This window comes from Camarhynchus parvulus, chromosome Z (assembly GCF_901933205.1).
Source record: "Camarhynchus parvulus chromosome Z, STF_HiC, whole genome shotgun sequence".
Taxonomy (NCBI): domain Eukaryota; kingdom Metazoa; phylum Chordata; class Aves; order Passeriformes; family Thraupidae; genus Camarhynchus; species Camarhynchus parvulus.
This window is the reverse complement of record NC_044601.1, coordinates 46320758-46342013: the sequence shown is the minus strand read 5'-3', so window position 1 is coordinate 46342013 and position 21256 is coordinate 46320758. Positions and strand designations below refer to the sequence as shown.

Below are 21256 nucleotides of genomic sequence, written 5' to 3'. Positions count from 1 at the left end.
CTTTCAAAGCAAAAGCACTGTAATGTTCTTGACTTCTTGTTTTGGGGGTTTTTTTGTCGTGTTCCCCCTTCTCAAGAATTATAATAAATGTAACAGATACAGTTACATTTCTTAAAATGGCATAGCAAAAAATAATATTGGGGTGATTTTTTTTAGGATAAATTGTGCTTCCACATGTACTTTCTCACAGAAAGATAAGTTGAAATATTTTAACATTTTGATTGTTCACATCTTAACACATTGTACATAATTTCCTTTCCAAACACCCTGTGGAACATTTGACAAACATGTACAACATATTGAGCAGACTGTCAGAGGGAAAAAGTAATTCCCAAGTTTTGGACAGAATCATTAACTTTGTATTTTGTTTAATACATGGAATTCTTTTTCCATCTAGTTTCTTGTTGAACTTCCCAGGTTAGGTTTTATATATCCTGCATATTGCTACCATCTTCTACAGAGCAGGAATTACTCACTAAGGTGCTAGAAGTAATTAAAATACTAGAAGTCCTTGTTATGTGTCTCCTTTTGATTAGTCTCAAGAATCTCTAATGGACTCTAATTGCTGTGAAATTCTGGCCTCCAAAACTACCTTTGCCCTGCAGAAGGTAGTTGGATGGTAAAGGAAGCTGAAGAAAACCCATTTAAATTCCTGGGCTTGGTTAAATGTGTATCAGTCTAGAGTTTACTCATCAGTATTTCTGTTCTTGGAATTACAGATGATAACATCTGAAGTGCTGACATCTGCAGGGTCTTATACACCCTGAAGTGTCTCTGCTCCCTCTCATGTTCTGTGCAAGTAGTTTCCACTGTTGTTTCCTTATAAGACATAATTTAAAATAGGGTATTTTTAAAATAGGATACAGATTGTGTGTTATATTGTATATCAACAAGATTATAGAATCAGAATTATAAAAAGTGGTTTGGGTTGGAAGGGACCTTAAAGACCACTTTAAATTTCAATCCCCTGCCATGAGTAGGGGCATCTTCCTTTAAATCAGATTTCTCAGAGCTGTATGTAATCTCAGGATAACAGATCCCATGCTGCTCTTCACAGGAGAATTGCTAAAGCAACAAGCTCCTTAAGAACAACAGTTAAGTGTCCTCTAAAAACAGCTTTTGTCAATGAATATTTTCTAAATGTTGCTGGGTTCTTAGAATTACATCAAAAAATACTGATGATAATATAAGTAAATCCAGAATTTGAAGAATTACTAAGACATCTTTCTTTACCTTCTTTAGCTTAGGAAGGACACAGATATTACAGTATTCTTTTTCAGTACAGAGGTGTTTAGGAGCAGATATTTATTGGATAGCTTTTTCATTCTGATCAGAAATTTTATTCCACTAGTTGAGATTTTCCTGTAAATGCACATGGCCAATATATTTCCTGGTCCTAAAGAGACAAAGATTGGTGGGTAATTTGGCATATTCATTCAACTACTTTAAGATCTCTCCTGTGGGTTATTTTACCACGCTGCAGGTGGATCGCTTTCCATAAGCAGTTTGGAGACTCCATCCAACAGATCTGCTGCTTGCTTGACAGTAGGAGTGGAAAGAATGTAGCAAAGATCATCAAATAGCTACATTGCCAGCAGACAGGTTTCAAAAAGGAAAAAAGTTCATTTCTATTCTTACAGTGAAATTCATTACATTCTTTTCCGTGTAAGTATTACTGGGTTTTCCCAATCAACATTCTAATATAAGAAATAGAGAAGACCAATTACATAGCCTTTTATTTCTTTATAGAGATAACTTTGAAATATTTCTATGCAAATAATCATAATTTTACCAATTTACATTCCTTGTGATGCACAAATATATCAAAACATTTTGAACAATGAAAGAAAAATGTTTCCAAGTCTTGAATTTAAAAAAATACCTTTCTTTTAGATGAAAAATCCTTTGGTCATTGTACTGTGTTTTGGACTCTTATACTGATGTAATTCTCCTAAAGAACATTTGAAAGATGCTGCTAAAAATAATATTCGCATCCTGTCAATAAACTGCTATAAATAAGCTGCTCTCTGAGCTGCAGCATTATCTTTTTCTGTCCCATTATATTAACTTCCAATTTTTTCCTAATTGCCTTGTAGTCTTTGCACACATCCTCTCCTTGACCAAAGATCTGTAATTCTTCCATCCTGAACCTACTGCAGCTACCAACAATACATGTTTTGGTACATTTTCTGTCTTCTATTCTGTATTTTCTGTTTCTCTTTATTGTAAAACATTTACAGAATGGTTTGGGTAGTAAGGGACCTTAAAGCCCATCTATTTCCAACCCCCCTGCCATGGGCACTCCTCATTAGACCAGATTTTTCAGACCTCCATTCACCTTGGCCTTGCAAACTTCCAGGGACAGTGCATTCTCAGCTTCTCTGTACAATCTGTCCCATAATGAAGAACTTCCTTGTCTAAACCTGCTGGATTCTGAAAATTCTCCAAATTTTGGGCGTGTCTTGTTGGCACTGGCACCAAAATACTAGGATTGGGGTAGATTGAAGTTCTTCTCCCTTCTTTAGCTCAGTAAACTTTAGTTTACTTTAGCAAACCTTAGTTTAAACCCCTCCTGCATCATATAAAGGAAGTGCCCTTTGTCTCAACTTCCAGATTTTTCCTTAAGATCATTTTACCCTGCAGCAATATACACAATAAGTCACAAAAGTGAAAAATGGCACAGGAGAACTCTAACCATGTAAAATAGCTGAACAACCACCCAACAAATGTAAGTAGCCAATGAGATAAGATGATAATTTTATTGTCATCAGATTATCATGAGCATTTCTTTTATAACCTTTGTAGCTAATTTTTTTGCACCTTTCATAATTCACACATTTCATTTTGCATAAATTCATATATGTAAAAATGAAATACCATGTTGTTGGTCAATCTATATATGTATATAGATGTCAACCTAGCATGTAATGCTGAGAGGTGGTACTCCTTTTTTGAACTACTACCAACCACAAGACTGGCTGCTTTTCTCTTTCTTTTTGTACACTTTCCTCTAAAGAAATCAGCTAATACAGTGGAAGGAACACACTGGTTTGATATCTAGTCTGATCTTAGAACATATTTTAAAATATTTTAAAATATAAATACTTCAAAAGATATCTGTATCATATGTCTTGGATTTTCCCCACAAGGCAACAAAACTGTCTAAAACTGTCAAGTTTTGGAAAAGCACTGAGAAGAGGCAGATGGTAGCTGAAAAGAAACATGCTAAAATAAATAATCTCTTTTATTGTTCTTTTGACAAGTTTTAACAAACCTGTATTTTCTTTCCATTGCAGAATTCTTACATACTTCAATGATTTTCACCCACTGCACAAATGTACATAATACACACTTACATCCTCTTCAGACAAGGGAACCTTAGTGTGGGATTGCTTTACACTATGCACACACTTTGGCTACCAGATGGCTAGGTATTTTTTAAAGGGATGTATACACAGCATCTTTCAGATTGCTAGAAAGAGTTTAGCCTTACAAAACAGCTGACCAAGAACTCCCTTGGTATCCAAATGCTAGTTATGGGACAATTTAAACAATGACATAACAATAAATGCATAACTAGTCACTTAAGTTCAGTTAAGCAGTATTTTACTCCTTGTGCTGCCATTACTTCATTACTTGCTGGTATCAGTTGTAATTCATAGCCTGGTATCTAAAAGATAGACAAAACCTTCTGAGAAATCAGTTTGTAAGTGTATTTAGTCAGGAAAAAACAGCATGAAAGCAAAGTCAGATTTCACTGCAATAGAGAGACTCAGAGGCTATGGGACTCCCTGATTAGCTTTTTGCATTAACATAGCTATTACAAATCAGTTATAAAATGAGCACGAAGTTTTGTTTCCTGTTATGTTGTTATGGTAATTTGTCTGAATGAGGAAAGCATTTCATACAGCCAGAAAAAGTATACATGTTATAAAAAGACTTTAAAAATAAGATTAAAATACCATTTCTATTTTCGAAAGAGCAATTATAACAAGCAATAGTGGTTCCATAACAAGCAAAACAAGTTTTGTTAGAATTGTAATGTAATCAGTGTTTTACTTACTTGTACTAGGATCTTCCCATATACTATTGTTTAGAATATAATAATTCATAGTGAAGTATTGCAATGCCTATAAGTAGCATGATGAATATAAGAATAAGAATATCCAGATTTATATTTGTTTTAATCCTGATAGTACAGTATATTTGGAATTTAAAGACTATAATCTTTCAGACCTGTATTTAATTATAATCTGTTAATAGTTTCTTTGATCGGAAAAGAATTGGAAAATTGGAGCAACCTATGCTGCAACTGTCAAACATAACCTGTAATTAAGGGTTTGCAATGGGAGGTAATTAAGGCAAACACTTATCCATTAAGACAAAAATATAACAAAGCTGTAATTAACTCCAAAATTGACAAAAGAACTCAAATTTTCTACAGCCCATGTATTTAGATGTCTAAAACCTATGCACTTAGTATGTTTGATCTTCACTTTTTATTTTTAATATTAGGCCATTCATCCCCTCAGATGTACCATGGCTGCAATATCCCTACATAAAGAACTGCCACAAACTAATACTTACCTGTAATAACTAGTTCTTTGTTTCTCTAAATATTTCTTGCAGTGGTGAAACAGCAAGCTCTATATACACAGAATGGTAAAATTTTAATGTGTGGATCTAAGGGGTTAAACTAAACCACAAATTGTTCAGACATCTGAAAAAGCTGATAGGTACTGTTTTCCAGCAAGCATGGAGAAGAACAGACACCATATTAACTAAAACTAAACTTTTGCATGAGTCTTTGCAAATTCAAGACTTCTCAAGCCTTGGATTTCCTTCATCTAAACTCTAGCTGTTTCTCATAGTAAACATTTAGTGTCTTAATTTCAATGTTAAATGACTTCTCTTACTTAATAATATGAAATGTATGTAAATCCGCAAAATGCCACAGCATGTCAGGCTCTTTTTCTATTACAACTTCTCAGACTAATCCACTCCTCCTGCCTTCCCTGTCAAGACAACTGCAGACAGGCTCTGATATGAAATTTCACACTCTTTAGCACAGATGCTTAATTACACACTTTTTTTAAAGTTCTTTGCTCTTTGGCTTAAAATACATTTACAGACAGTGAAGGTTCACTTGTATTATTGGAATTATTTTTAGAAATCAGGGTAATAGGGTTTATCTGTTTAAATGCATGAAAGATATAAAGCTATTTTAAAATGAATGTTGAAGCTCCTCATTCTCAATATAGAAGTTTTTACAGCACCTATCATGCTGCAGTCATTCTTGGGCCTTCAAGAAGAAAACTTTCAGCTGAATAGCCTCTGTGCTTAGTTCTCTAATAGTAATAATTCCAAAGTGACAAGCCTTTGCATGATAGACCATTTTGCTTTTGCATATCTTTTAGCTGCTTAGTTCACAAAACATTCTGGATATGCTGCACAGTCAGTAAAAAAGGACAACTTTATCTCCATAATAACTAATGAAAGATATAAATTCAAGAAAAAGGAAAAGACTAAATTCCAGTGACACTACTGGAAAATGAAAATACAGCCTCATCTCTTCTTAGACTTGTTGAGCAATACAGAAACATTAGTGCTTTCATCAAGGCAAAAAACCTAAAAATATTGTTTCAAGCCAAAACAATTTTTAAAATTTTTTTTTGTAAAATTCTGTTTCTTTAGCATTTGCATAAGAAAACAACTCAGGGAAATCCTCTGATGTACAAGCTGCAAAAAATACATCTCATACAACCGATAGCTCACTGCAATCAATTTAAAACTATACAAGAAATAGCCTGTCTGCTCCATTAGTAGGAAAAAATCCCAAACAAACAAAGAAAAAAGAAAAAAACAACAAAAAAAAAGACCAAAAAACCAACCACCCACCAAACCCAAGCACCACTTTCAAATATGCCTACAAACATCTGATGACATTCAGTCAAATACCAACCCAGAAATTCCATATAAATAAAAATCAAATTAATTCTGCCCAGTGTTCACACAAAATGATCCTGTTCTCAAACAATACTCATGAGCTTCAATACAGGATCTCAACCATGAACATCAAGAAAATGGAAATTAAAGCAAAACCAAGGAAAAGTAATATACTCAGCTGGCCAGCAAAGACGGGAAAAGAAAAGAGCAAGTAGCTCAACACTTCTTCATGCAAATCTGTTTATGATCTTAAAGATAATGAGAAAAAACATTATCAGTAGCACAAACAAAAAATACAGGTTCGTAATATTATGACTGACTATTATATAATTTGATGAGTGATTTAGTAAAAGAAAATCGTTGTGAGGTAGCCCAGTTCTAAAGAGAAGCTTCACAAATACAAAACAAAATATACAGCCAAAAAAGTACAAAACATTAAATAAAAATTAAAAAGAAGACAAAACTGGTGGTTTCTCCCATAGTTTTTCCTTTTCAAAAGAACAAAGTCCAAAGTTTCCAGACAACTTAACCCGAAAATTGAAACAAGTGTAGAAGCCAAAAGCAACTGAAACTAAGTGGATAGGACTTCTGACATATTTAGAGAGCAGAAAGAATGTAATGCAAGACAAAATTTGACTATACATAATTTTATGTCACCAAAACTTTAGACTGACAAATACTTACCATTTATTTGTCGCAATTTAAGACTGAGACTTAAGTAAAAATCACCTGATAGCATGGCTACCCAAACAGATCAGCTTGCTCTTCCAAAGGTCAAAAGGTCAAAGATGAGCAAGGAATTTTTTTTTCTTGGATGGAAAGAGGAAGTAAGAATTGTTCTATCCTCTCCATTAAATAAAGAAAACAAAATAACACAAAAAGAAAGACAACAACCCAACAGAAAAAAAATTAAAAATCATACAACAACAAGTCTCCCCAAAACCAAACCAAAACAACACCATTTCTTTTTTTCCCAAGGAACACAACTTGCATGTCTCAGAAAACTACTCCAATAGATCCATCCTGAGGGAAATCACAAATATGAAAACTCATTGCTGAAAATGTTTGATCAAAACTCTTCTAGTCCTATAAAGAAATATTGTCCATCAAAAATGAATGAGACCAGAACAATCACTCACACAAATTTCATTCAGTTATTAATATGATTTGGTTTTTTCCTCTGGCACCCTCATATTATATTTATATGCCTAATGTGCTTAATTTTGATTAGTTTCCTGTACCTCAGTTGTGAGATTTACAACTTGCAGTGCTTGTGGCATAAGGCTCAATTAAATTCCATCATGAAGCATTTTGCTTCCATATTTGCCCTCCTTGGGCTAATGAAACTAGTTTTATTTTAAATATTTAGTGCAGACCAAGGTGATATAAGTATAGACCTTTAAAATATCAGTTCATTTTGAAAAACACATAATATTTTGTTGCTTTATGTTTCTGCATGCTAGTCACTTTCCTTATAGTAACATTCACCTTACAATATGTTTAAAATTTACACCAGCAGGTGTGCTTATACTTTTTGTTTTAATAATGAAATAATACTCAGTTTTGGATTATTATTTCATTAGTAACACATATTCTTGTGTGCTCAGATATTATTTTAATTGAAACACTGTAATGACAAAAGGAATAAGCTCTTCTGCTTATCCTCATATCCAAATTAGATAAATTAATAAATTAATAGAAAAAGATCAGTAGCTGCAGAGATTGTGACAGGTAATAGATTACTTGCTAGGCTGAGGAATATTCTGCACAGCTGCATTTTCTGATAAGGCAGCAGTACATTGTCATCATCATTTCTACTTTAAAAATGCTATCATGCCAAGAACATAAGTCTTTAAAAAAAGTACTATCTCCCACCAGATGCTAGCATAATTTTTATTTATTCCATAACAGATTTATCAGAATAAATATTTGATCAGAGTTATAACATTTCTTCATTGGAATAATTTATAAACTGGATACCCACAGTCACTATTTCAGCCAACAGCAGCACACTGCTATTTCATACAGATATTACTTGGATAGATAAATCAACAGTGTATTATACAAAAAAAGATTAGAGCACTATTTCCTTGCTACTTCCAACACAAATAGTCAATCTGCACTCAAATTTAACAATGTGGAACTGTAAAAAGCAACCAGTACATGGTATTTTTCTTCCCATATAAACAATATTTTACAAGATGGTAGCTACCAATATGCAATATATAGAGCATAGACATTAACATAAGCTTGGGTAATCCCAGGTGATGACATGGAGCTGTTGACAGATTCCGTAGGTGCTATCATTGAATATACTATTTTCACATTATCTTTTCCTTTGAACCAACAACTCCCTCTGGCACTAGCAAGAAAATCCTAACAGACAAGCTTTGGATAAAACACACCTAGTTAAGCTGTACTAGCCCCCCTAATTCCTGTTTTATTCCCCTGCAACTGTGGAGGTTCCTCTGGATTTTTCTGCTCTCAGATTTAGATGCTAAATTCATTGCACTTTTGTCCATCTCTGAATTGACCCTGTCATGGTAGAAATTGCTGTGACTTTGCAATTTGAAATGTGTTTCCATGGCTGTCCTGAGAATCAGAATGATTATAAATGCTGCATATGCTTGAACAGTGCATAGCACTGTGCAATGAGCTAGGATTAATTAAATTTCAAAGCCAAAAGATATATTTCACTAAAGCTTTAAATTGTCCGTGCAGTCATCTACATTAATCATCTCATTTCATATCAAAACTGTTCATTTTGGCCACATGTTTTATTGCCTGAATATTAATTTCTAATTCAACTAGTCCTGCTTCTGACTCTAAACAGAGCACATCCCATGAATACCACTAACTTTTAATTGGTGTTGAATTAAAACAAAAATTCCAAACCATAAAAACCTACATTAATAACAGATTCATCCAAAGCAGTAAATCAAAACTCGTGATACTAAGAACTAATTAACAAAACTACAATTTCAGTTGTTTCTGTTCAATATTTAAGATGACCATTGGTTATCTCTTCAATCAGCCATTAAGTCTGTTTTCTGTAAGTATATCCCAGCACAGAAGTAAACTTCTTTCCTCATAAATAGGAGAAAATATCTTCTTTTTATTTTGTTCCATGAATACAGTGGCTGTTACCATCATTATTCCAATGAACTGGAAGGGTGGGGGAAGAAAAATTACAATAAAAAACAAAGCAGAAAAAACCCCAAAGAAATACAAAGAAAAAACCCTAAAACCTAACCAAACATTTTACTTTCAGAAACAGATATTGAATTAGGCTGAACTTTTTCAGAAACAGATTACCAAAATTAATAAGGGCCTGAAACACACAAATTTGCCTGAGAATATGCCTGGTCCGCCTCACCTAGCACAGAGCTGCATGAGAGTGGAAAAATCTTCCATCCCACATCTTCTTTCTGCTTTCAATTTACAGTCAATGAAACAGATTAAATAATCCAATTCAAAATTAGGAATAAAGAATCAGAGTAATCTTCTGTGTGATGCCAATACACCTGCAGGTGCTGGTGAATCTAAACAGGCTTTTTAATTATGTATTTACCATAGTACCAGGAGGCACTGTTATAATGTCTAAATGGAATTTTTTCTAGATTAGTGCATCTATCAGTTTATAATATCCATTTAACATGACTTCCTAGTGGCAACTTCAGAACCAACCTTGAAAATTGCCCTGGATTCTAATGGATTAGGAAAATACTTGTTCTCTGTGAAAATGAGCAGGTCTGATGAACAACAGACAAAAGCAATATGCAGTGCAATAGAGTCACATATCACATGGGTTATATTCATCTATACTCCTTCAAACTGATATAAGATGCTCCACTTCTCACCAGTATAAAGCAAATCATTTCAGTCCAGATAGACTGACACAAAGAAATTTGCAAATAGCCACTTTTGCCTATCACTGAAAATGCAGATCTTCTTTAATACGATGGATGCAAAGCCAGTTTCACTTTACATAATTTTCTTAATTTTTCTACTTTTAGTAGAAAAATTTTAGTACTCTCCCAACTTTCTGCAGTCCCCTCAAAAAATGATGTAAAAACACCTTTCTGCCTATTAAACAGGCTTCTGTGGGTCTTTGTCCATTACATATTTATCCTGCGTAAAGTTTACTTGTTAAGCAAGAATAACTCAACATATGTAATGAGTCATCAAAACCTCTTGGTTTTTTCCTGTAGCTGAAGCAGATTGGTAGATGTTTTGTAAACATGTCATAGGTTTAGTAGAGCCAGGGAACAACATTTTTCCAGTTAGCAGTATGGAAGCACCCATCTAGCAGCATGAGCAGTAAGTAAAGTTGATCTGAGTGTAAAATATGAGATTCCCTAGTAAAAAAAAATTAACATTTTGAACAGAACTTCCCTAAGTTACTCATAGTTCTGCTCACATGATAAATCTGTGAGTAACTCATCCCAGATTCCTGTGGCCTGTTAACAGCATGTGAAACTACAGTCTTACATTTATATTGTTCCCTTATATCAATACTTCTCATTCTGTATAGGGCTGACATAGCATTCAAAAATGAATAAGACTAAATGCAAACGAGAGACTTTATTATAAAGGTCAGTAAACCACAGTATCCTGTGATTCGTTGTTAAATCAGACAGACTTTTAACTACAATTATAGCTGTTGCTGAAAAAGCATTTGCATGAAGGGAAGATTTAAAAAACATACATACGTCCTATTCATGTATTCCTTTGTGTAAGTACATTTTGTGCAATACTGTATAACCACAACTTTGATTCTGCATCAGTTATGAAAGTAGTGATATTTCATACATTTGAAACAATCATAAACTGATAGCTCAAACAAGTGAAACAAGGGTGTACAGTGAGAATTGATGCGCCCATCACTAGGAAAGGATTACATCTGCATTAAAATGAAGCCAGACGAGATTAAAATTCTTTTTTCCATCTTTTTTAGCACTGACACTCCCTTAAACAAGCCAAAGGTCTGGAATAGGAAGCTATTTCAAATAGTTGCTATAATAACATACAATTTTCTTTCAATTCTTCAACATACTGATAGTGTAAGATAAAAGACAAGTCAAACTTTGACAGGCTCAAAAATCCTTGACTGATTAAATTCAAGAATTAAACGCATAGCAAGATATTTACTCAGCTGTGATGACCAAGCCATTAAATAATGTTTGGTCCATGTCTTAAGGAAGTTCATTACCACTTTCTCTGTAAAAATATTTCTTTGTCTTGACAAGGAACTCATACATTCTCTGTTTCGTTTCATAGATCAGCATTTGATGCAAGATGCAAAATTCAAAGCTATGCAAAAAATCAGAAAGCTTGTAGATTATACTAAACTCTGCTGCAGAATTAACCAAATTGAGACTTGGAAGAGACTGCACCATGTTCATTTAAATGTACAGTTTGGCTAAAAAACTCATATTTGACACATTGATTTAAGAATTGATGTATTGTCAACCAGGGATCCCATGGTAGTTGAGAGAGGGAGGAAAAAGTGAAGGCGACAGCCAAATTAAATGTGCAAAATCAACATTGCCCTCAGGCTTTTCCTTTGGGAAGCATTTCTTTATTTTGGCCACTTTTGTAGGACTATAAATTTGTGTGACATAAATGGTAAAACTACTGATCTGTGCTGGGATAGGCAGAGCCAGGAAATAACCTGTCAAGAGCAAAAAAGCAGCCCAAATATTTTAGATTATTTTAGACAAACTCAATGTCTGAGACAGATTTGAAGAAAACTACAAGCAATAATTATTTAACTTCAATTTTCTATGCTAATAAATGATACTAAAAACTGGAGAGTAGCGCTTTGGAAAGGGACATGGAAGTTCAACATGGTCAGCAGTGCCCTGGCAGCCAGGAGGGCCACCCATGTCCTGAGGGCATCAGGGACAGCATCATCAGCCAGGCAAGGGAGGGGATTGCTCTGCTCTGCCCTGCACTGGGGTGGCCTCACCTCAAGTGCTGGGGGCAGTTCTGGGTGCCACAGCATAAAAATAAGACATTAAAGTACTAGAAAGTGTCCAAAGCAGGGCAATGGAGATGATAAAGGGTCTTGAGGCGAAGCCTTATGAGAAGTGGCTGAGATCAGCCTGAAGGGGTCTGAGGGGAGACCTCATTGCAGTCTACATCTACCTCACGAGGGGAAGCAGAGAAGCAGGCACTGATCTCTCCAGTGACAAGTGACATGACCTGAGGAGGTGGCATGAAGCTGTGCCAGCGAAAGTTTAGGTAGGAACAACATAATCTTTCTCCCCTAGAGGGTGGTTGGGCACTGGAAGAGGTTCCCGAGAATAGTGGTCACAGCACCAGCCTGACAGAATTCAAAAGGTGTTTGGACAATGCTCTCAGGCTCTCAGGTATGATTTTTGGGGCTGTCCTGAGCAGGATGATGGGTTGGGGTCAACGATCCTTATGGATCCTTGCAGTAAAGCTGCATGTAGAAACAACCTGAAAATTAATTTGCAAAAAATATTTGAAATGGGTCTGTTCACCCTCTTAATACTGGCTTCAACAAAATGGTTGGGGAACAACATCATACTCAGAAAAAGAGGGTAGCAATGACCCGCCATAGATAGTTGCTTACACTGGGAGCCTGCATCAGCACAGAGCACTGAGTACACTGTGTTTCATTAATGGTTTAAATCTGTGCTTCCAGATCCTGTCTCGTGACAGTCTGTGATGTTCCATGTGATACAGGTTTAGTCCAGGTCACAACAAACAAAACCACTTTGCCTATTCCCTCCACTGTCCCCTTTTTCCCCAGAGAAGACAAAACCAGATATAACCACCATTGTCACACGTCCATATTTTGTAACAGCTTAGAAATTGTAATGATCTGTCTCTTAATTTTTCACCCTCAAAAAACTGTGTTTGGAAGGGAAGTGAGAAAAGCACTGCAGTAGGAGGACTTTAATAATGTCATTTGCAAGGGAGCTGAACTGCACCAAAGGTGAACAGCATGCATGATGGCATTTGAATTTCTGGCATCTCCTTCTGAAGGAGTAAGACATTAATCCTACAGACCAATTTTCACCTTGTTCTGGAAAATTTAGAATGCATTTCAATGACTGCAGCTCTATTTCTAAATATTTCTATTGCTGCTAAAGATTTATTACTACTATTAACTGTACCAGATGATCTCCAATTGCAACTTCTGATCTTTGTGCTCCTTTAAGAAAAATCTTAATTCACCTTCACAGTAGTTTCTCTCAATTTTGCTGCCAAATAGTACAGACAGATTCACCTCAGATCTCTTTCCTCCATGCTACTAAACACCAGGTCCTTTTGCTTCTTGTATGCTGTGTATTCTACTTTTCTTGTGACATTACTGGTCCTCTACTAAATTTGCCTGCATTTGTTAATTTCTCCTTTTCAGGTGGCTCCACAACACAACAGAGAATCCAACACGTGGGCTTACTGTGTTGAGAACGGAAAATAATCACTCCCCTCTGCTTACTGGTCACTTTTGCCAACACAGCTGCAAGGCACTGCTGTCCCATGTCAACTTGCTTCCTACTAAAAGCCACAGATCCTTCTGCAGAGCTGTTTTCTCCCCAGCATTTTAGTGACTAGCTTCTACCAGTGACTCGGGTTATTCTGTCCCAATGGAAGGACTTGTATTCATCATTGATAAGTTTGAAGGAAGGTATTTGTTGAATATAAAGTTGCTGAAAATGACCATTGCAAAACCAGAATCAAATTAAATAGCAAGGATCTGGCAATCCAGTACTTCTTTAAACTAAGAAGTGGAAAAATTCAGAGATCATTTGGTATTCTTAGCAGAGCTTATAAGCACATTACATCAGCTACCAAGCCTCTTGAGAGCAGTTCTTCTCATGTAAAGAGAAAGAACTGTGTGGATTAAAGTTATGCTGGTTATGTTTGGTAGGTTTTAAGACAGAGTAGGCATGGCAAGCACTGTTACTAAAGCAGCTAATATGCAAGTTAGTAATCAATGCAGAATTGGTAGGCTGTTGTCCCAGGCTGAGAGCTGTTTTTGCCCAAAATATCTAGTTATGTCAATTATATTCTTCTTTCTACAAATACTACAAAAAATTTGATCATTAAATTCAGAAAATAACAGAAAAAACCCTTAGGTCAAGGTATTATGTGACACTAAATGTGGGGTTTCAGAAAATAATTTTATTTCCATGGTAAGCTGTTTGTTGCTGCTCATATTGACAGTACTTAGATTATCAGTCTAGTGATTTACCACAATATTTGTGTTTCTTAGAAGGAAGAAAATGTCTGTAGGCTGGCTCATCAGCTAAGAATGTCTTTTACATATAAAAATTATTTCTAAGTTTGTTACAGTACTGTCTCTGAATCTGTATCAAAGTCTTGACTAACACATAGGTTAATACAATGGTAAGACAGGACAGAGTCGAAGACTATTCAGCCTCCAGGAATTCAAAACAGACCAGGGAGACTATCAGAAATCATTGAGAAGCAACTGGCCTCTGTAAAAGATGTCCTAATGGTACACATGCAAAAAATAAAAATAAAATATTTAAAAATAATCACTAAATCCTGAGATACTGAGATTTTTTCTACTATTGAGATGGACAGGCCTCTGAGCAACCTGACTGAGTTAAAGCTGTCCCTGCATATTGCAGGGGGTTTGGATTGAATGACATTTTAAAGGTCCCTTCCAACTCAAACTATTCTATGATTCCATGAAAAGTACAAAAAAGGAATAGAGGTGTCTGTCTGAAAAAGGCAACAACTGATGCTGTGAGGAGAGGCCTCATGACCAGCTGAGCAGGAGTCAGCCTGTATGTGCTGCCAGCAATGGTGACAGCAGTGCAGCTGTCAGGGGTCCTACACACAAGGTGAGCCCTTACAGGTCCCCTGGGAGAACCAGCGATGGGACAGTCAGAAGGAGCATTCAGGCAGCCTGAACAGATACACCAGGGAAAGACTAGCTTTGCCTAGCTTAGGAAAAACAACGTTTCAGTATTTCAGCTGCAGAGATGCTGAGGAAAGAAAAAACCATAATAAAAATTTTACATTAAAACAAAGCAAAACTGGCAGCAACAACAACGACAACAACAACAAAAACCACCAACAACAACAAACCTCTCCCCCAAAAAACCAAACAAACAAACAAAAAAAAAACAAACAAAAACACCACAATAAAACTTAAGAGCAATCTGAATGCAAAGACCAATCTGAATGCAACGACAGAGAAAAACTGGATAGAAAAGTATACCCAAATCAAAGCCCAAAGAATTAACTTAAGATCAGTCTGTTTCTGACTGATAAAACCAAAGAGGTAAGATGCAAGCAGGAAAAGTGTTAAAATAACATCTTTAGGCCTGAGCCTACAACCTGTCTCACGAAGGTACAGTCTTGTCCCATTGGTGCCAGAACCCAAGAGGCCAGCGTGAACCCACTTAAATGCAGGAGTTAGCAAGCACAGCCAAGTTATATATACATCAAGGACACCTTTCTCTCATGCTTTGCGACATGTCACTATAACGTTTAATAATTTAAGCTAGTCAACTGCCCTTTTCTTAAGAAAACCACTTACTTGAGATAAAAAAGTATTGGTTTATTATTGAACTCAAAAGACAACTTAAGGCTAGTTCATGGCACCAGCACATTTCTTATGTGACTTTATAGGCTCTGAGACATAGCTGGTGATCAATAAACAGTGATCTCAAGCTCATGCAAGGGTCAATACGGAAGGATTTTGGGAAATTGTGAAAGTGAATTTTTAAAAAATAAAAGATGCAACAGGGAGGGTCAATAAATATTGTCACATGTTTTTAATTAGCTCAAGTTCCCTAGTAAACTGTCATGGCATGATATATGAGAAATTAAGTTTTTACAACAAAATCAATGAATGCTTTTTCAAAAAGAAATTAAGATGCTCTTAGCGTGTCTTTCGACAGTCTAGAAAATTGCCTGAAAAATAAATACTGTATAAGTGTACTGATTTTACCTTATAACTCTCAGCATTAGTCCTGTATCTTTAATATTCTAACAATATCAGAATCCTCTGGATTATGGAATTCTAATAATGAGAAAAAGAATTATGCCTGTCTGGAAGACCTCAGTTAGGATGTAATTATAAGGTGAAATCACAAGTGCAAAGTAATTGAAATGCATGGCTGTAAGGGCTCAGTTATGACAACATAAAAAAGCTTTCACTAAGCATTCACTGGTACAACAAATATTTTGTATCAGTGAAATTAAGGTTATGCTGTCTGCAAGCAGTATATCTACTGTGTCTGTAAGACATATGTACACTAGTGTACTGATGACTTGCAGCTTATGATACATTTTTAGTAACAATGGGCAAGAAATATATTTTTGGTGAAATTATTGCTAAAGCAGTCACGCGTTGCAATGCCCTCAATACACACTGGGAAAGAAATTGCTTATCGCTGTTCTTTCCTGCTTTTGTACGTTAATCTTTTAGTACACAATTATTTGTTAAAACCACAACAGAGAGGCTAGTTTTATATTATTGCAATAGGAAGATATATTATGATTTCTATATTTTAGGCATGAGAATACATTGCTTGCACAGCTGAGTTTTGCAGAGCTGTTACCTTAATTTTGTCAACAAGCATAATTTATACACACACACACACACATACACACACACATACAGACACATACAAATACTTGTAACTATGATGTATTTAACAGCTTCTGTACTGAATTTAAACACTTACAGACTTATTCCAGTACATCTCAAGACAGCATCATAAGAACTCTAGTGGCAGGGAAATCTTCAACCTTCTTGACATAGGTCAGACCCCAACAGGTGGATGTGAATACTCATGGCTGCTATTACTCTGGGGAAATACTCCCCACTCTCAATTCCAAACACCTCCATAACATCTAATGCAGTTGTTTAGAAAGAATACTATTTGTAGAAAATACAATGTAGTTTTAATTAATTGGAGATTTGGGGGTTACCCTCATATTTTATCACCCTGGAGAACAAAGACTACTTTGACTCTTTCATTTGTTGAGCAGGGTGAATGTGGTAAAACAAGCAGGTTTATCAGTAATTAAAATGGGGGTGAGAAAAATAATTTTTGTTCTAGCAATATAAAAATTATAAAAATTACAAAAATTATAAAAATCGATGTGTAGATTTTAAAGATATTGTCAGCTGCCAAGGACTAGATGAAAAAATCATGTTAAAAAAGCAAACTGGGCATTCACTACTTTTCAAAGATGCATTGTATGTTATTATCGGCACTGACTCATTGACATTTATCTAGTGATACAGGTTTGCATTGTCTTTGTTTCTCATCTTTCTTTAGGAAGTAGACTTGAAAGCTCACAGGTCCAACCACGACACGTACAATGTTGGCATTTAGAATAAACAAGCAATACAAAACAGATTATTTGTATTCAGCATATAATCTCTTTAACCATTAAAACTGTAATAATTTATTTCCCTCCATTTTATGTTTAATCACTGCACTACAGGCAAAGTAGTTCTAATAACAAATGATCAAATAGCAAAGAATAACCCAAAGGACACAGTTATCTGAGAACTCCTCACCTGTTTCCACTTATGCTCCTGTCACCTGGAGGGAGACTTAGAGATGTCGCTGTGGGAGACTGCAGTCCACAGCACTGAAACCCACAGACCCCCAGTGCAGGTATCAATATGTCAGGAAACTGAGCAAAGCTAAAATGAGATCTGTTGCAACACAAACATGTGCTGCAACGATGGAGGGTGCAAGCAGAACATCCGCTACAAAACAAAGGTTTTTAAATGTCTTCTAAATCCTCCTTTTCTCCAGTCTTTAGGCTCAAGTAACTCATCTACACATATACATTTAATTTCCTGCTTTGTCCCAATTGCCTAGGCTCCTATCTCCCCTCTTCCTTGGGGAACCATTTCTACAACTTTTCTCCAGCCCTGCCCCATGAGAGCCTTGTTTTACCTTCTGTGCTCAGGCATGTCCAGGGAAAACAGCATGGACCTGATTGCAGCGCTGCTGCTCTCACCAAGCCACACAAAGCTGGCTCAGACTGCCTGTTTTCCACACCACAGGAGGGAGCAGGCAAGGGGATGGGACACAGCCTACCCACATCCGCAGAATGGACACAAAAAGCACACCTCAGGCTCTTGTTCATTCTTCTGTCACCCTGACCCTAAGTAAACAGTATTCTCTTTGGATGGCTGGAGAACAGTCACTGGCATAAAAGGACTAAAAACAAAAAGAGTGAAAGGCTGTAATAGATAGCCTTTTCACTGGAATTTTTTTCATTTGCTAGATTTAATTTCACCTCACCATTTCAAAGGTTCATGTGCGAAAATGTTGCCATACAGTTGTATTATCTGCTGTTTATTACAGCTTTATAATTTCAACAGGACTCCAATTCTCCATCTGTGGGCTGGTTTTGTGGTTTTACTTTTTTTTGAGATTAGCTCATTTGGACATCTACTCTTTTATACGAGAACAAAATTTGTCCCTCTTCTTATTAAGTTTTACAGTGTGGTCTTTCTCTTTAGCGATTTATTTACTGACTGACTAAGAAAACAATAATCTAAAAATGAAACTACAATATTAATTAAATTCTTAATACATACAATTAATTTTAATTTAAATAACTGTATTTATATTCAAGACAATCCTCTTTTTATAAAAGCTTCTCTGTTGACAAATACCTATTTAGTCTTACTGTAAGCAAATCTTTTAATAGCAAAAAGACAGAATGACGACTTTACTTACCGAGCCATCCTGATCCAGAATTGGGTATACACATATCTGTTTCAGCACTGGGTAACACAAATCCAACAACAAACACTTCAACCCCATCAGCCATTAGGGCCATTCCTAGCACAAAGAAGAGGGCCCACTGGAAACGACCATGGCCACATTCTTGTATTATCAATTCATATTGCTGTGCCAGCTCTTCTTCATCAGCTTTCCTCTCTGTTTCCAGTTCATGACGATCCTTGTATTCATCACGCATAGACTGACCTAAGACCACCATGTCATCCTTACCCTGCCCCATGTTGGGGATTCCCTGATACTCCCCTTCATAAATTTCATCATCTTCATCATGTCCTTCAGTTGCTTCACTTGATCCTTCGTCATCATTAGCTTCTACACCATAACTTCCTCCTTGGCCATAGTAATCATCATCATCTTCCTCATCCTGGAATCGACTGTAGGACCTCTGTGTGTAGCCATCCTGGGCTTTGTCAACTGCTTTATTAACTTTTTTCACTGCTTGCCTCTTCACCTCTTTAGCAATATCTTTGGCCCCTTTCACTAGTGAAGTCCTGTCTTTGTAGGTGTCCTCCATCCTGTGTCAAAGAAGGACTGCTGTTAGGCTGCAAAGGCACCTGCCAAATATGGTTTGGAATGTCTATTGGGTGTTGGACATCAGTGGAAAACGCCCAGGTACAAGTGAAGCTGTAATGTTCAACCTGTAAAATATAAGAGAAAAAAGTTTATACTTTGCTATTTTTAGATGCCTCTTCCCACTGAGGCATGATACAGAATCATCTCAATATTTATTTAAGCACTGGACATCAGAAGAAAGGGTTTCGAATATAAAGGCAGGCATTTTCTTCAGAGATACAAATACCACAGGTTAGAAGGAAAATATGCAAAAGATAAATTTAATATCTCTCTCAGACAATCTTCAAAATTCAATTTTTTACTGTCTAGTTTTGGATAGCAGGTTTTATTCTGAAAGAAACCAAGCAATTCCATGCATCAGATTGGATGCTGATTGACTCTGTCTGCAATATCCTTTCTCATTAGAACTCCCTGTTTTGTAGGAAAGGGCTACAAACACTAACCTTTCTCTCAGTGAGCTACCATGAAATATCTCTGTAGCCTTCTATTTAACACAAATCCTGTAGAAAGTTAGTATTCCTCCAGTCTGTACCAGTGTCTCAAAGCTGACTGAATTTGGCCCATGCATTCACAGGGCATTCACACTGAGTCTTAGCAATATGAAATCCCACCCTAAAAAATTCATTGTGGGGAGCTGTGCGGGCAGAAGTGGTGGCACTTTCACACTTTGGAGATTCCCAATACCTAAGTTGTGGACAGACACATTCCTTTCTTCGCTATCTGTACTCACAGTAGGGATAGAGTGGAGCAACTGTGTATTATCAGCTAATGCATCTCCCAGCGTGTTAGACCAGCATGAGTTCCCAATAACCAAGCTGCATGAAAGCACCAAGACATTTTCCCCGGTTCTCCTCCCTGTTCCCCTGTATCTTTCAATCTCGTGCAGCCTCAAATGCAGACACGAGTCAAGAGCAGTTTGCTTATTAGACTGAAGACTAACCATTCCCTTCTTTGTGCAGTTTTCAGGCATATCTACAAGACAATTTGCTCTCCACACATCTGCACTATCACTAGGGGCAGGAGAAAGAAATGACAGCAGCATGCAAGCGTACAGAAGGAAGAAATGCAGGATCGTTTTTTGGCAACAGTCTGTAGTTAACACAGCTAAAATCAGTTACAAAATCACACCGTTACTCATGTGTCTAAAGTGTGTGTGTGTGTGTGTGTGTGTGTGTGTGTGTGTGTGTGTGTCTGCACATGTGTGAATCTGGACACTGCAACAGATTGTAGAAGACTCCCCTCTAGGAGAAAGCAAGCTACAGTTTTTTAGCAGGGCTTCTAAGAAAACATAGCCTGCTTCCAGCTTGGGGAAAAGGTTATTTTTAACCATGATCATTTTAATGATCTATTTTCCAGCATTACCTCAGAAAAACTGCAGTAATGCAACTAAGGAGGCAGTGAGATATTATGCAGGAATAAAAATAGATGGAAATTTCTGAAGCTAATCTTATTACCCTTTCTAAAGCAGTGTGAACTGCCCTCAGAGCTTTATGGGAGAAGACCAAGGAATGGCTTTAAGAAGTTGTCCTTTATTCATTCTATTGCATATACTGTCTCCAGAAGTATACTCCAGACATGAGTTTTAGGACTGATAGTGTTTTGAGGGATAGGAAAACTACAGACTGCATTAGATAAACTAAGGATGTGATGTACTTTTGATACAAGAAAATGAAGCCTACAATCACACTGACATGACTTTAGAAGCTAAAAGATATTTCCCTAGCTTTTTAATAATAGAAATTCACCTATAGTAAAAAAATGTCTTTATTTTTAGTATCTTCCTCTGGATTAATTTCATACACTTTGACTGTTTCTCAAAGAAATCAGATGCGATGGTACTATTCAACTATTAATGGGAACTGAAGCATTTACTGGAAAAGAAATGCAACCTTTAAAAAGTCCTGATGTAATATTTATGACTGCAAACTGTAGCCTGACTTTAG

The 21256-nt window shown here is 36.2% G+C and overlaps 1 protein-coding gene across 2 annotated transcripts in view; it reads right to left on the bottom strand.

Moving 5' to 3' along the window:
• The window catches only part of SV2C (synaptic vesicle glycoprotein 2C), a 105690-nt gene that overhangs the window by 60711 nt on the left and 23723 nt on the right, over nucleotides 1-21256 (bottom strand). For both annotated transcript variants that reach the window (XM_030969164.1, XM_030969165.1), the window contains exon 2: nucleotides 18675-19378. In XM_030969164.1, coding sequence (XP_030825024.1) covers nucleotides 18675-19254 — 580 coding nt within the window. In that variant the 5' untranslated portion in view covers nucleotides 19255-19378. The remainder of the gene's footprint in view (nucleotides 1-18674; nucleotides 19379-21256) is intronic.